Source organism: Ischnura elegans, chromosome 5, assembly GCF_921293095.1.
Source record: "Ischnura elegans chromosome 5, ioIscEleg1.1, whole genome shotgun sequence".
NCBI classification, from domain to species: domain Eukaryota; kingdom Metazoa; phylum Arthropoda; class Insecta; order Odonata; family Coenagrionidae; genus Ischnura; species Ischnura elegans.
Window position 1 is genome coordinate 67,212,530 of NC_060250.1, and position 15,855 is coordinate 67,228,384.

General features: G+C 40.0%; 1 protein-coding gene across 1 annotated transcript in view; it reads left to right on the forward strand.

Moving 5' to 3' along the window:
* The first annotated feature begins 988 nt into the window (after nucleotides 1-988).
* Nucleotides 989-15,855, forward strand: part of LOC124159016 (LON peptidase N-terminal domain and RING finger protein 3) — a 226,070-nt gene continuing 211,203 nt past the window's right edge. Inside the window, exon 1 of the mRNA XM_046534500.1 lies at nucleotides 989-2,456. Coding sequence (XP_046390456.1) covers nucleotides 1,745-2,456 — 712 coding nt within the window. The 5' untranslated portion in view covers nucleotides 989-1,744. The remainder of the gene's footprint in view (nucleotides 2,457-15,855) is intronic.

Genomic DNA, 15,855 nt, shown 5'->3' on the forward strand with positions numbered 1-15,855 from the left:
TTTTTTTCTTTCAGTCAAATTAATTCTATCATATATAAGTGTGTATATTTCTTTACATTAATCACGTAGATAATAGTTCAGCTGAGCAATTGTTTACATGTTGCTCCAAAAAAATATGGTGATGAATTTTGGAAGGAAGCAAAATGCTTTGTCAGGTTTCGGGTTTTAACGGCGTGATCACATATCAGTGTTATTTCTGCACATAGCTATTTATCGAGTTTCTTTATGTCTCTTAAACTCAATATTTAACGATGATTAGTGCTTTAGAGTGTAGTAGGTCTTGAAGAATTTAAATGCAAATTTTTGCCAACGTTTCGGAATATTTATTTTCCTCCATATGAATATGAGTACATAAATTCGATAGACAAGGGCATAAAAATTTATTGAAATGTTTTTTTACAGTAATAAAACGAAAAGAAAAAGAATTCAACTGTACATTAATTTAAATGATGGGGATTAGAATTTTAGCAAAATTTGGCTTTTTTGCAACGAATTGGATTATTTTGTTGATTGTGACTAAATACCGTTCATATTTATTTATCAATTTAAATAATTAAACAAGAATAAATTATTCATAAATTTTCTAGCATTAAATCATGCATACACTGTTTATGGACATTTGGTGGCAAAAAGGATTCCATAGAAATAATCGGAATTTCCTTCTCAGGGAATTATCGTCTCTATGCACTGTTAATTGACATCTTATGTTACGTAATTTTTAAATATAAACGTCTAAATGCCATAGTAAAAGTAAAACATTCATATCATTATGGATTGAGACGAGTACGCGTAGCTGGGCGGTAGTTTGAAACCAGCGCTCTTTTTTTCTCCTGCCTTCAAAGCTGTTTCCACTACTCACCGCGAGTGGCTCTGGCATCGGCCAGCCAGCCGATCGCGCCTTTTAGCCAGCGTTGAAACGATCCAATGGCACCCGAGCGTCGAGGTCACATGACCTTTATGTAATACGCTGGGCAGTAAGCGCTTCTCAGCTGTCAGATGTGTTGCTCTGGCAGACGAAAGGAGCTGTGGGAGCGGTGTCGTGTGGTTGACGTGATTCCCGCCTATACGTTTGCGAATCGTTGCCGCCTTAAAGTGGATATACCGAATGCTCCCTCTCTCAGCGGTCTCCCCCACTTCGGCTGCATGTGATTGTGCTTAGTGTGGCTGTTTTTTTTTATTGCGACCTTGTGAGTATGGCGGCGTGGTTATACTCAAAGTGCAGTTGCCCAGGGGTGGAGCATCATCGCCACAGACGTGTTTTCCAATATGAATACCTTGAACACGAACATGTGCTGTCGTGGTGATTGCATTCAGTGCATATCCCGTTGTGTGTGGCCAAAGGAATAGCGAATCCGCCATAGGAAATTACTCTCAGTTCGTGAATTCCCGTTACGTTCGAACGTAGGACCCAGCGTGTGAATGCGTGTGGTGTTATAAATGGTGTGGAGACAAAAGAGATAAACACTGCTCTCCGATACGTACTAGTTATAATTTTTTTCCGACCGTTGGTCCCTCAAGCACGCCGGTGTTAACATTCCTATTGTATCAACGTGTTATTCTTATTATTTAGCGTCATCATTTCAATTTTTATCCGCACGATTACGCGTCATCTGGCCGTAACATTATTTTTCCCTTCTCCGTCTCAGCTCAATAGGCTGTGGGATCACCCCTCCACGTGAGTCATCGCCCGTGACGCGCCACGCGTTCAGTGACTACATCGCTTCTGTGACTTTTTTCGCACACCATGGGTGAGGGATATGCCAAGCGGACGTTCAGGCTCCAAGACCTGGAGGAACGCGGTGTCCGCGGCTGCCACGGCGGCAATGTCACCGTTCATTTCGGCTTGGCCGACTCTTTGGCGAGGTCGGGGAAGCTACGGGAGGCAATGGCGGTCTACGCCTTTTGTTGCCGGAAGGCTGACGCGGTCCCAACCCCTGACAGACTCCGACACCTTTCCCTCGCCCTCCTCGAGTGCGTAGCAGGACCCAAGCGGCAGGCACCACCGGCCGCTTCGCCCGTAGCGGTACAGCAAGTGCCGCCGCCGACCGCTGCTCCTCCTCCCCACCGAGGTCCGAGGCACCTCTCCGGCGGCCAGGCAGGAGCCGTTGCCCCGGGAGGTCGCGGGTCCGTGGCCGCGGGAGGTCTGGCGTCGGCTCCCGGGTGTTTCGCCTGCCCGTGCTGCGAGGGTGTGCTCTACCAGCCGGTGACCGCCGCGTGCGGTCATACGTTCTGCAGGAAGTGCTTGACCGCGGAGAGCGGGAAGCCGTGCGTGAGGTGCGGCCACAGGTTGAACGTGGCTGGGCCGCTGGAAACAAACGTGTTGATCAAGTCTCTGGTGGAGAAGTGGTGGGCGCCCGATTTGAAGGCGGTCCAGTTGAGGGACGAAGGGAACGAGCTGTTCGGTAGGAACCAGGTGGAGTCGGCGCTGCAGAAATACGACGAAGCCGTTCGGCTTGGTGAGTTTTTACTTTTTCATCGATTTTACGGTTATAACTCCTCTCCCACTCTTTTCTTGACTGAGAAAGTTTTTTTTTATAAAATGATCGCTCGAAATTATCATTTGTCGCCCTATCATACTTTACCTTTGCTACATTTGAAAAGTGCTAGTTTATATTTCTATAAATGTTGGCTATTGTTTGTATTTGCTCATCTCATTCATTCTTGTGAGATAAATTACCTGTGGAATATCGCGGTCTTTCGGTGCGTCAAATTTAATGGATTGTTGGTAGGCTTTTGTGCTGATGTAAAAATATCCAAGTTGTAGGTGTTTAAGTTGTTTATTTTTTGTTCACATTATGATACCTTTGAGTTATTATTTTATTTTTGGTAACATTAGTGATTTACAGCGACTGAATTTGTTTGCTTAATTTTTTTTACCACAGAAAAATATTTTCTCAGAATATATGCATCCTAAATTTCGAATTTGCTAAAATCTCTACGATTCCTTATCCATGGATTACTTAAGATGATTTTTTGATTCTTCGGGTCAATAGCCCAGTATATGTCTTCAATTTGGCTAAAGATTTCTGTTTTAATTAAAAAACATGAGGGTGATCCTCTTGGTTGTGCTTCATCATCAGAATTTCGGCTTTTCCATTCACTGTCAGTGCGCTTGCTTCCCATTATCCGTTCATTGACCCACCACCGAGTAAGTTTCCTCTTGAAATTTTAGTTTAATTTCCCAGTCTGTAGTCGACAAAGCATTGCTCTACGACTTTTAATCCTTTGTTTTACCGTTCATATGGCTCTAGCCCCCAATACTAATTGTTTGCCTAGGACTACAATATTGTGATAGATGGAGATACGGTGGTCGTGTCGATAGTAAGTATCTTTTGCTTGGGTCGTCTGCGTTTTGCCATTTCTGGTTTACTTGAGCGTCTGATAGGATGCCTAATCCTGCATCTTGCATTCTTTTTCATTGCCTTTTGAATGTTTAAACCGTAAGTACGGGCCTGAGTAGTATTTTATTTTAACACCAAGAATTCGAATCGTCATCTATCTTGAGCATTTTGTTCAATTTTATTTTTTGTGTTGAAGTTTTTAATAAATAAAATCGGATTTGAAATCAATCTGCTAAACTATTAAGTAAGATAGTTAATTGAAGTAATTAAATGTCTCTTACCTCTTTTGTTAACGTGCCGTTTTGGGCCCTTACTACTGTGTGCATACCTTCTCTATTCTGCGCAGTTTTTTTTTTTTTTTTCAAAGGAATTTGCTATCATTCCATTAATATTCAGTATTAATATATTTTTATATCCGATTTCGTCTCTTCTCAAGTAATCATGGTTGTCAGGATTTCTGATTAATTTCATTCCCGTGGTGAAAATTCATTTTTTGTGAACCACTAATTTCTTGCTATCCCTTAATCGACAATTTATATTTTATTGCTTATCATCAGTCGAAAATCGATAGCTGTTTCTGTCCGTGAAGGTTTTCCACGCCATTGCGGTCCATTGTTGCCTTGTCCATTGTTACTGTAGTCTGTATGATTATTTGTTTTTTTTTTAAGGAAGGAAATTACCAAGGTTACCATTTTAGTTTATTCACATGAATTTTTCCATAAGTTTTTTGTTAAATACGACACGTGTCGACCGTCAGGTCATCAATGACATTGTGCTTGAGAATGACCTGACGGTCGAAACGCGTTCTCTCGCGTCGTAAATTATTAAATAAATTTGCGAAAAAAAGTCCCATCTCTCTTCTTAATTAAATTGAGATGTCATCCAGAATTCCACTATATATATCGCCTGGCTGTTTCTTTTATTCGAGTATTTTTACCGATGATGGTTGTTTATGTTAAGCTAATCTTTACTCAATAGTCATTTAACTTTGGAAGGCTCTACGACAATTGTAACTATGTTGGAGATTTAAAAAAATGCTTAATTTGTAGGATGTTTTCGTCCGTCATCGCAGTTCGTTGTATTATGGTACTGCGTTGTTGAGGCTTCTGGGAAATGAGCCCTACCGCCTCGATAGCGTTGGCTCTGAATCCTTAATCTCTCATTGTGGGACGAATTATTTGATTTATTCGATTAGTGCACCGGGAAGTCGTGGGGAGGGAGACCGGATGAGCGCGCGACAGTCGCAAGCGCCATTGCGATACCGTCGGATTTTCGTATTGGCTTTGGACGGGCCTATCACGGCCAGGCATCACGTTTATCGGGGCCATCTATTCCGGTAGTAATCTATGGGTATTGTTTTAAAATATTCACCTTGGGAGGTTTGAACGTGCCAAGGACTGGACACCTCCTGCCTAAATCCCAGAACATCCTTAGATTTAGAGGAAAAAACTGCTTGGTGCAAAACAACTTCCCAAAAAATTATGTAGCTCGCCTCCGCATCAATGATTTTATTGACTTCCTTTGTCGGCGGCCAATCAACCCGTTGTACTCCAAACCCAGGGCCGGTTAAAGCGGTAAGCAAAGCACGCTGCCCCGTAGGGCGCCTAAGCGCTCAGTCCAATGTGTATAAAATTGGTTTTTAGGCTCCAGAAATGTCACATTCAATATATAACAGCTATTGTGTTTTAAGTTCACGATGATGTTTAAATCTCCACCCTTATTCTTTAAGTATTGGTGTTTATTTTGAAATGCATCCAGAGAGAATCCCCACTACCTCTAAGGTTATTTTTGAGGGAATGTTGTTCGCTTACACTAGAAAAATGTCTAGAACCGGCCCTGGCCATACCCAATATCTTATCCAGTAAGGTATCCCGTAAATTATGTATTTGGAAAACTACTTTTCCATCTGAACTTCATGATACCGGGACATATTTGTATACTAAACAAAAGTCAATAGCCCTTATTGTACATTGAAGAGGGAAGTACATAAAGGAAGGGGAGGATGCCAGAAAGATTCTTAAGAACTCCATGGAAACCTACCTGTAACGTTAGAATATTTAAATCAATAAATTAATTACTTCATAATATTTTATTAGGGTAAAAATTGGGACGTTAAAGCTGTCCGTGCACTCAGCCTTGTATCCATATTTACGCAGCGATTTGTGTACTTTTATTTGTGCACGCAAGTTGTTTGATTTGAAAGCTTCGTAATTACTTTCAAGTTTTAGCACTTATATTAATTACAGACATTCACATTAATTCATATTCCCATACCTTTTTGGGAATTTATTGATATAAAATAGCCATTATACAAGTACCGTTTATCTGTTCTTATATCGTCGAAAATCTTATTTCCGTTAAGAGTCGAAGTGCTTCGACTTAGGGAGTTTGCCGTTATTCTATCTTTTCCGAGAAAAAAATAATGGAATAATTTCTTATGTGTACTTTTGATTTACCATGAGAGAATACCTTACCGTGATGGCTCTTTAACTTGGAACTATTTCCTAAGGAAAGAGTTATTTTCTGTTCCTTCGATTTTATATTTTGCGTCAGAAAGAATTCTTCTCGAACTTTCCTAACATCGCGGGTTACGTAAGCGCAGCCAAACGCAGTCCAATATCTCTGAAACCAAATTGAATGTACGGAAATGTATCGTATAAATAGAGGATACAAATTTTTCCCCATAGAAATATTGCAATAGCGTCACCATGTAGGTACTATTTCTAAAATTTATCCAAGAGAACTGAAGAACGTCGTTCCTTAGATAGGTTTTTCATGTTGACCTGTCTTTAAATAGACAACGCCAAATGTAAATTATAATAGACCGTTCCCCTTCAGTTATTGCCAACCATATTTAAAAAGTTTCGCCAAGTGTCGGGCACCTGCGTGAGTGGATACACGCCTTTATTAATTTTACCACCCTTTTTCAATTTCAGCCCCCTTTGCGTCGTTGCTTCGCTCTGTATTTTAAACTAATGAACGTTTAAATCAAGTATTGGATCGATTACAGTTTATTGAAGTTGTTAAATGTTTAATGTAAACCGTTTCAACTGTTGAAGTTTCTAATTTATGCATAATTCCTTTGGAATATTGAAAATACATTTATTCTCTTGGCATAATGTATCAAATTATAAATTTTGTTTGAATAGGAACTGATAAATATATTTGGGAATCATTATTTAGATTTATTTTTAACCTGGTCATAATATATTATTGAAAATGAAATAAAGTTGTTCAATTTTTTTTATTTTTGTCTATTCATTCTATTATAATCGTATTCCTCACTATTGGTTGTGATTTGAAATTATTCTCGGGAGAATTAGACTTATTTGTTTCGGGTTCAAAATAATGTTGCAGTAGTTTGTATTTTTTAAATAGTTTAACTATTTTGTTTTACATGTAATGCACTCCCCACGTTGCGTCATAGCCTACAACAGACAACACCGTTTGCCCAAATCAATGCCGTCAAGGATTAGATTTTGTGTAGGGGATGCTGTACACCAATGGAATTTATCATTGATAGGTCTTGGTTCACTTGTACAAAAGAACTGCTTGATAATCGAATACAAGTTTAAATTCTGAACATTTAGATCGTATTTTATCGTAGAATTATTTTTTAATATTGATGAAATTAAATTAGCAATTTGATATTGTTTGGAAGTAATAATGACATATAGCTACGAGATCGGTGTAGTCCTGAAGGATAAAACATTCTACTCCCTAATAATGTTTTCAACATCTCCTTCCGCTAAGTACTCGCTCCATGCAAACCTTCTCTCTCCTCCGTGTCTCTTCTAGAAGCTGCCTCTCCTCACCCACTATGTCCAGCACTTCGTCGTTCCTCATCCTCTCCTCCTATTTCTCCATGCTTATCCACACCCACTTACCGAACGCCTCCAGTCTTCTATCGTCCTCCTTCCTAAGTGTCCATGTATCCGCACCATAAAGCGCCTAACTCCAGATCAGAGTCTTCTCTTAGCTTCATTACAACTCTTGCATAACGACCCTCCCTCAAGCTCCTTTCTGTTCATGAAATAGCTAACTTTATTGTTGGAAAGGCTTCACTCGAATTGAAATTGTCTTTTAATAGTTTAGGTTGGCGTTTCCAAACCGAATGCCTTGATATTGGAACGGAAATATAACATTTTTTCTTCCGAAGACATGGAACAAGTGGATAGGGAGGGGAACCTATTTTTGTCGATTTCGGAGTGGTAGGAAGGGAATTCTGGAGTGGACGAGGAAACGCGAGTGAATGGAGGGCGCATATAGTGGCGAGGAGGGCATGTTCATGAGGGCGAAAAGGCGGAGGATATTGCGTAAGGACGGTGGAGTAAGGAAGAGAATGGAATTTTTGACTGCATTAAGGAGGGCAGGCATTATGAGGTGGTTTGGTGGGGCCACATTTACGTACCGCTCTGCCTAGCCGCGCAGTTGGCTATGGTGATTCGTGTCCGAGAGGGAGCCGTGAATCGTCGATGAAGGGTGATGGAGGAATAATGTGCTATTCCAGGAGAGGGAAATTGTGAGTGTAAGCCTGAACAGGTCATCGAGAGTGAAGGCATAATTTAATCAGGGACATTTGGAGATAGCCTAACGTTCATGGAAAAAATCTGGGAATCGTAGGAGTTGACTAACATATTTTACAAATTCCCCGTAAACAGTACACAACGGCCTTTTACTACAGGGTTTCCAATTCTAACAATGCACCCTGCAAACATCCATGCTCTGGATAGGGACCACCTACCGAGACGGGACTAGAAGCCGCGAACTTCGGTTTTACCCCACCGCCATTGAGGCCGTCAAAAAATTCACGACCACGGGACTCAAACCCAGGGCTCTTGTGGTAACAGTTACGGGCCGCGTGCCTCATCGCACACGGTCACGCCGGATAAACAATGAATTTAAAAAGGAAACGGGTAAACAATAAAACAACAAACTACTATTTAGGGCAATGTATAAAATCTTTTTCTATTGTTGGTAATTGATTTTTTTGATAACCTACAATTTCCTCAGAAACATAGTATCCATTATTGTTTATAGCAATGGAAATGCACATTAAGATCTCCCTTAGTGTTGACTTACAATGTTTATTCTCTTCGATTTATTTCAACGAGATTCTTGAATTTTTTTGTGAGTTAAGTTTTAGCTATGCTCTCATTTGATACAATTGTTAAAACGTCTCATAAAAATTTATTGGTAGAGTGAGTTAACTTTTAGTTATTTCGTCGGGTTGACTTAATTCAAATGGGTCCAAGTCATGTCCTCTCTTCGGGCCGAGACGATAGATGATAGAACATCAGGGGAAGGACGACGAACAGCATATAATTAACTGATCTTTGGAATTGTGTTCCTTTAATTCCAACAAAAAATACACTCTCTCTCTCCAAGCAACCCTTATATAAGTCTATTTAATGTCTTTCCTTCTTGTTTTAATGTTTTGAAATGATTACTTGTTGTTAATATGTCCAACCATAAAAATATATATGCATTAAAATAAGTGGACCAAAAGAGAGGACAAAAAATTATCAAAACTTTTTTTTGATCTTTAGATAAAATTGCTGCTTGAAATGGAACAACATTATAAAATTATTTAAGAAAAAAGGACTAATAATTGTATAACATCTGTAAAAAATATAATTTAGTCACCCTGATTGTAATGTGTATTAATGAGTCGGGAGTAATGCTTCTCATCTCCGTTAGCCAGCTCACAACTATATGTGGTAAAGAGCCGTAGCGTACCAATATGGCCTTTTTTGCCTCTAAGGTGGGGAGTACCACCAAGTACCACCAAAAAAAGAATATCAAGTCAATAATGGAAAAGAGAGTAAGAGGGAGTGGAAGAACACAGTAGACATTAATTATGAGGGGGGTAGGGTTGGTGTGGGCTCGGATTCAAATCCCGGCGGTGGCAGGGAATTTTCAGAGACTGCCGATTCCCTGCTTGAATGTTGTGTGGAGGAAATTTCAACGCTCCTTCCGTCGGATGGGACGTAAAGCCGTGGTCCACTTGGCGCCTTTCGTTAAGAGCATGCTAATTCCGAAGCCCGACTTCTCTCCACCCTTCCTTACCTACCCTTCCCTCATGATGCAAACTATCTTAGCTATCCGTTGCCTCCTCCAAATACTATACCAGGTGGGGAGCCTTACTAAGGTTCCTGACTCTTTAAAAAATGCATATCTTTACGGGATTGAGGCTTGGGCGTGGTTGGTTAGCCACATCCCGATAACCACGCCCGTCAACCACCGTGCGAAACCAGCCCACGTCCCTCCACCCAAAGTTTTTGTTCACGTAAAAAAAATTGCCCTTGCCGAGAACTGAACCCAGGCGTGGTATACCCACCGCAAGACTTACCATTTCCTTCAACCACCGTGTCACTCCAACACTCCCCAAGTTCTGGTCCATCCATACTCGAAAAATTTTTATTATTCAGCTGCAAAAACCTGGTATTTCGCGTGACTGGAACGGTATTGTCGGGGCAGTTGCTTTCCCATGCTTATCGTGGGAAGTGTATCGGTACTATAGGCGGTGGGTGGTTGCCACGGTCTTCCTGTGGTCTGCTGCGGGTAATTATGTAATCCTTTGAAAACGCATTCAGGGGAGGGGAAAGAAAACAAATGGTGGCGTTGGTGGGGGGCACATCTGTGTGACATCTGGTTTTGGCCGTGCCCACCTCAGTGCCGAAACTGGTTGCTGTCACTCGAATTTATCCCGACTGCAAGAACGGGGGAAGAATGTCGTAGCACACTTGATGCCGGTGGTATTTCGGTCCTTATAACAAACAGGATTCTCTTCCGATATCAACAGCGTATTACCTTACTTCAAGTCTCTGCCAAGTCTTCGTCTGGGGCCTCCTTCGGTTATGTTCCGCGATTTATTTTTTAAACTTTCGTAGGGCGTTTGAGGCGTTTTTTGCAATGTCTCGTAACCTTATAGCCTCATGAGAAGGGAAGCCTCATGAAAACCTTGATAAGAAGACAAAAAAACCTCATAGGTCATATCTTGAGACGTGATGGCCTGATGAAGACAATCGTCGAGGGACAAGCAGATGGAAAAAACGGAAAAGAAAGACCTCGAAAAAAATAAAGAGAACCTGTAAAGAAGGATGTGAAAGAGTTGAAATAAGTAGGTATGAAAAAGTAGGTGAGAGCAGAATTGAGTAGAGGTCTGCGTGAAACCAATCTTAGGATTTTTGATTAGTGATGATGCCCCTCATAGTATGTTTGGAAGAATGAGTTTGGTAATTTTTGACGAGGGCTTGTTAAAGGCAAATTTTTGTCGTCCATTTTTGCCTGTTATATATCTCTACGGTGTCCCTAGTTTGCCGATTATTGCCTCTTCACATGGTAGCACTCCGGAAATACCTACATTTGAAGACCAATCAGTTTTTGAGTTCTGAATGTTCTTTTGAGGTCAGTCTTTATTTCGTCGTTGTTCTCTGAACGAAATGACCATGAAATGGCTTTTCTTTGGAAACGTAAGACTTGTGCATTGTGTTAAAATACTATTCCTGTTTACGTGTGACTGATATTTATTTATCCTGAAGCTCATGTGGAGCGTGGCCATTGGAACTCTCAGAATTGCAGATTATCCGCGAGCCATTATTATTGTACGCGAAATATATATTGTGATATTTATTTATTCTTTTTGTGCACTGCACGTAGTTAAAACATAACCGCCTGTACATTAGCTTTGTATGTATTACTAATAGTTTCTAATGCACTTATCCCTATTATTGTTGTTTACATTGATAATTTTTTTAAACCCTGCTTCTCGAGTACTACAACCTACTCGTGGTATCATGTTCCAGCGGACTAAAATGGAAAGATTAGAATCAAAGAAACCTTTTTTTTATTCCTGCATAGAAAAAGAAAACTCACTATTTTTAGGAATTCGATTTTATTTACCTTTTCGGAGGGACGTTATTTGCTGCTATTGGACCTAGTTTATCCCGGTTTACTTGCTTGGCTTTCAATAATTTCTCTAGCCGTCCACCATCCTCACGTTATTCCTTCCGCTTTTCTTATTTTTCTAATCCATTTTTGCAATAGATATTTCAATATAAATTGTGCAAAAGAGGGCATGGTAATTTTTATGATCTTATGACATGATGTAACATCCTGTATGAGAGAATGGATCTACCAATAGTGTGTCATTACCGAGACATTTTTTGGCAATGTTTGTGGTGTCCTTCAATTCGTTGGGGGATGTTCAACCGTTGACTCTGTAACAAGTTACGTTTGAGAAATTGGAAATGTCTGTCCGGCATAAAGAGCGTGTGATTAAACATTTGGGGGTGATGATTGCATATTAATAATGCCATGGATTGCTAGCGGCTTGAGTTATCCGTCAAAGCTTTACGCTATCAGCATATGAATGTGCCGATTCTTGGTCCCGCGTTGGCATCAAATCCAAGGCATTTGTATATGAATGATTCATGTCGTTAGCGTCTGATCTTGAGGTCAGGACGGTGTAAATACGGCGTCTATTTGTTCATGTTTAAAACATTTGATAGCGCGGCTAGTCTGGAAGTTTCGCTTCTCTCAATACCATCCAATCGTTACCCTTAATTAAGACTCATGTGATTATATCATGTAAGTCATTCTTGCAGCTACATATTCGTAGAAATCCACCATTTTGGGATGACATTTAAAATTATATTCTACAATTTATCCTATAAAAAAAGCATTTCCTTGTTTTCAATAAGGAGAAGCCCTAAATGTTAGTTTCCGCAGTTAATTTTGTCAATAAAAGTTTTTGACTTCCACTGCGTTCTGAATGAATAATTCTGTGAAAACTTAACAATTAGGTGTTTTTCATCATGGATATAAACAGTTTCCACAAATCCAGGCATCATTCCATCAGTCGTATTCCACATATATATTTTTAAAACTTTTATGTCTTGATTTAATGGAAATATCGATGAGTACTCGTAAGTGGTGGAGAGGTGTTAGAAAGAGTTTAGTGTGTGTAGAGTACGTGTAGTTAGATAAAGTCTAAAGATAAAGTTTATTGATGGATTTTAACCGTTTTATTTATGCGGTAATTATTTTGTACTTCATTATTACCAGATACCTCCAGTGTGGATGAAGTTAGGGGTTGCCGAAGTGTGATAGCTTCGTATAATGCCCTTAGTGATTGGCCAATGAATGCACAATATGCACAATAAATTTGTTTATGGTAGTCCCCGGATGCTTGAAGTGGAATTGGTCCGTGAAAAACCCTTCCTCTTGCCAAACCTTTTGTTATTATCATGGAATGGAACTTATTATTTCTAGGTATTTTCAATAGTGCGTGACCCTTTGTAACCCAGCATTTCTTTTTGGGGAAATAAAACCTGAAGATTTGCCATTTAGAATTTTTTGAAATAAAATATTAAACATTTTCAGTCAATCACAACTATCAATAGCAGTTTTATATTTCACCAGTCCATTTTGCTACATAAAATGACAAGTAGGTCATGTCTATCTTATTACAGGTGATAATGCACAGTGCACACATTCGTAAATGGCGTTTGTTCATGTTGCTTAGAGGCAATGCTGGGTTAGGAAGGGTTAAAAAAAAAACTTTTCCTTTCGTTGGCTCTAGAGTAGTTTGATACACATATATAGTCATTGGAAGCTCAAGTTGAGCCAGATGATTTCACTGATATAGTCTCTGATGGTATTATTTTCGGGGTTTTTCTGCTTTCAAAATTCATATCTTAAGGCACGTGTTTTTCTCTGTTCAATATTTTACCCGTGATGTGTATTTCCCTAACACCCCATTCATTCCTATACAGCGTTTATGTCGTCTACCTCTCAGCAAGGGATGGCCTATCCGACTTGCATACGAAATCGCGCATTTGAGGGGTTTTGCAGCTTGTCTTTTTCGAACACAAACGATGAGGACCTCTACAATGTACTGGACAATCTTCTTCCGGCCAAAAACCTCTCATTTATTTTACTCATCTCTATTACGTATAAGTTTACGGTGATTTCAGCCCATTGTGATGCCCGAGTCGTCTTCCTGGCATACAAAACGATCTATGAGTTTGGAATTCTTGTTTGATCATTGTGTGTGCCACCACTTTGTTGTGTCAAATCATTATTATTTCCCTGTCCAAGGGTTTATTGACCGCTGAAGAATATCTTGACAGTGACTTCCTGTTTTTAATCTCGGGGAGTTTAGGAGATAGTATCCGTGCGTTTTTCTAGGATAGACATGTTTTATCCAAACGGGAGGACGTTGATCATGCACTCCCGTCTTATGCCCATGTGGGGAAGCTAATTCCATATGCCACTCATTCCCAATGGCGTGTTGAACAACCTTATGGGAGTCCGGATCTCTCCGCTCGTGGGAGGATTTCGTAAGTGCTTGCTTCAAGAATGGGTGCAGATTGAGTCACTCTTCATTGGAAAGGTTAATAGGGGTACACGGTTTTGGATGCGACTGCCTGCGTGATTTATTCTGCCTTGTGTCGCAAACTGGAGTCTAGGGAAGCTCTTCCTAGGTCGTGTCTGCAGGACTTCACGAAGCACAAAATATCATTTTCTTACCATTATTATTGCTAGTAAAGTATTCTTCCTATAAAGGTAGGTTTCCATTGGGTATTGATGCATTTTCGCAGTCTCCCCTCCCTTCATGGACTTCCCTCTTCGGCTCACAATAAGGCCTACTCCCTTTGAGTCTATCTAGAAATCTTATTCTCTTCCTTCCTTTTCCTCGTTTCCCACCCAGCGTTCTACCCTCCAACACTGTTTTCAACATCCCCTCCTCGTTTAGTACTCCCTTCACCCATAGCTTCAGTCTCCTCCGTATCTCATCTAAATGATGCCTCTCCTCACCCAACATCGCCACACCCACATCTCGAATGCCTCGAGTCTTCTCTTTTCCTCCTTCCTAAGTGTCCACGTTTCTGCACCGTAAAGCGCTACACTCCTAATCAGATTCTTCATTAACTTTTTCTTTTAAATCTTACATAAGGATCCTCTCATAAGCTCCTTCCTGTTCATGAACTCCTTCAGATTCTTAAAAATTGATTCAGTAATTCATTGTTTGTTTCTTTATTGCTCGAGGGATTAGGACCGTAACCGTGTAATACTTGTTAGAGCACGTGCTTCCTGCCGGATGTCATGCTAACAAAAACATTACGCGATTTTACGTACAAAGTAGTGGATAGAAATGTAATTCTACCTTATGGAGCCAAGTAGCTTAATTGAGCATCGGATTGGGGATAGAATGACTGGGTGAGGAATCTTCACATGATTCTCCTTTCAGTCTCCCCGATTCCATACTCTTTATTCCTTTTCTTATCGGCTTATAATACGTACTTATTAGCCGAATATGTTCCCGTGGATCTTCGCAGAGGCCCTTCTTGTTTTTACCATGTGACAAGTGTTAAACTAATGGCAGTAATAAAAGTGAAAATCTCTTCTCTATTGAGGGCGGAATACCCAGCGGTACACTTAACACTCCATTGTTACATTCGACTAGCTAGTTTAGCCTCCTTAGGATTCGAACCTCTGACCCTCATTTTAGTCGTGGAAGACACTACTCCACTACCATCAAGTCCTGTATAGAAATGACGGAGAAATTAGCCGCTAGCATTGAAAGCAAGAGATTCAAAACTGTATTTCTGCATCTGCAGTTTTTTCTACTAGCATGTGTCATAAATTCGAATTCAATCTTTGTTGCTATTATTAATGTACTTCAAATTCCGCTCTCGATAATAATTTGACTGCAGTTTTTAATCTATAGTGTAATTGTGCATGTTAGCCGCGGAATGAGGGCTTATGGACTTATCGAGTAAAATTTTTCAGAAAACCATCCTATTTCCATATGGTTCATTGAAATAATTACGGTTCTTCTTCGTCAATGAACTATTTTCGTCTATGTAATCTATCTTTCGATTTAATACGCAGTTTTCCTTGGGAAATCATAGAATAACCCATATTTGTTTTTTTACTACATATTGTTCTTGATACTGTTATGCACAAGTTCTTTATTTGATGGCATGTCCGCACGGTTACGTAGTTACACGGAATATCCCTGAAACCTTACGAAGACAATAAGCAGCTTTGCCCAGTGGCGTAATGCCTTACGTATCGCGTGTTAAGTCACAGGCAAATTGGGTCTCATGTTTCTGTTGGACATAAAGTTCTAGTACTGATGTACCTTGAATAACTCTTCCAAATATTGTATTTCATCTTCAGTATTCCGTAGTTTGTCATAATATTTTCAAAAGATGATGAAATCAAGTGTTTTTTTAGAAATGTATGATGTGACGCAGAATGAATACTTCTCAACTGAGCAAATCATCGTATAACCGTGCCTATCTTCGTTTATTCACCATCCGCTCGGCATGACTGATCAAGCTACTGATGTTTCAATATTTCTCTTCATATTTACAGTTGAAATAGGTGTTCTTGTATCATCTGTGGTAGCATCTTTTTGTGTTTATTCTTTTTTTGTTCCTTGTTGTCCTGCTCTCTTTGGGCATCTAAATCTGCGTAATAGAGTGCGAGCCACCTCTAG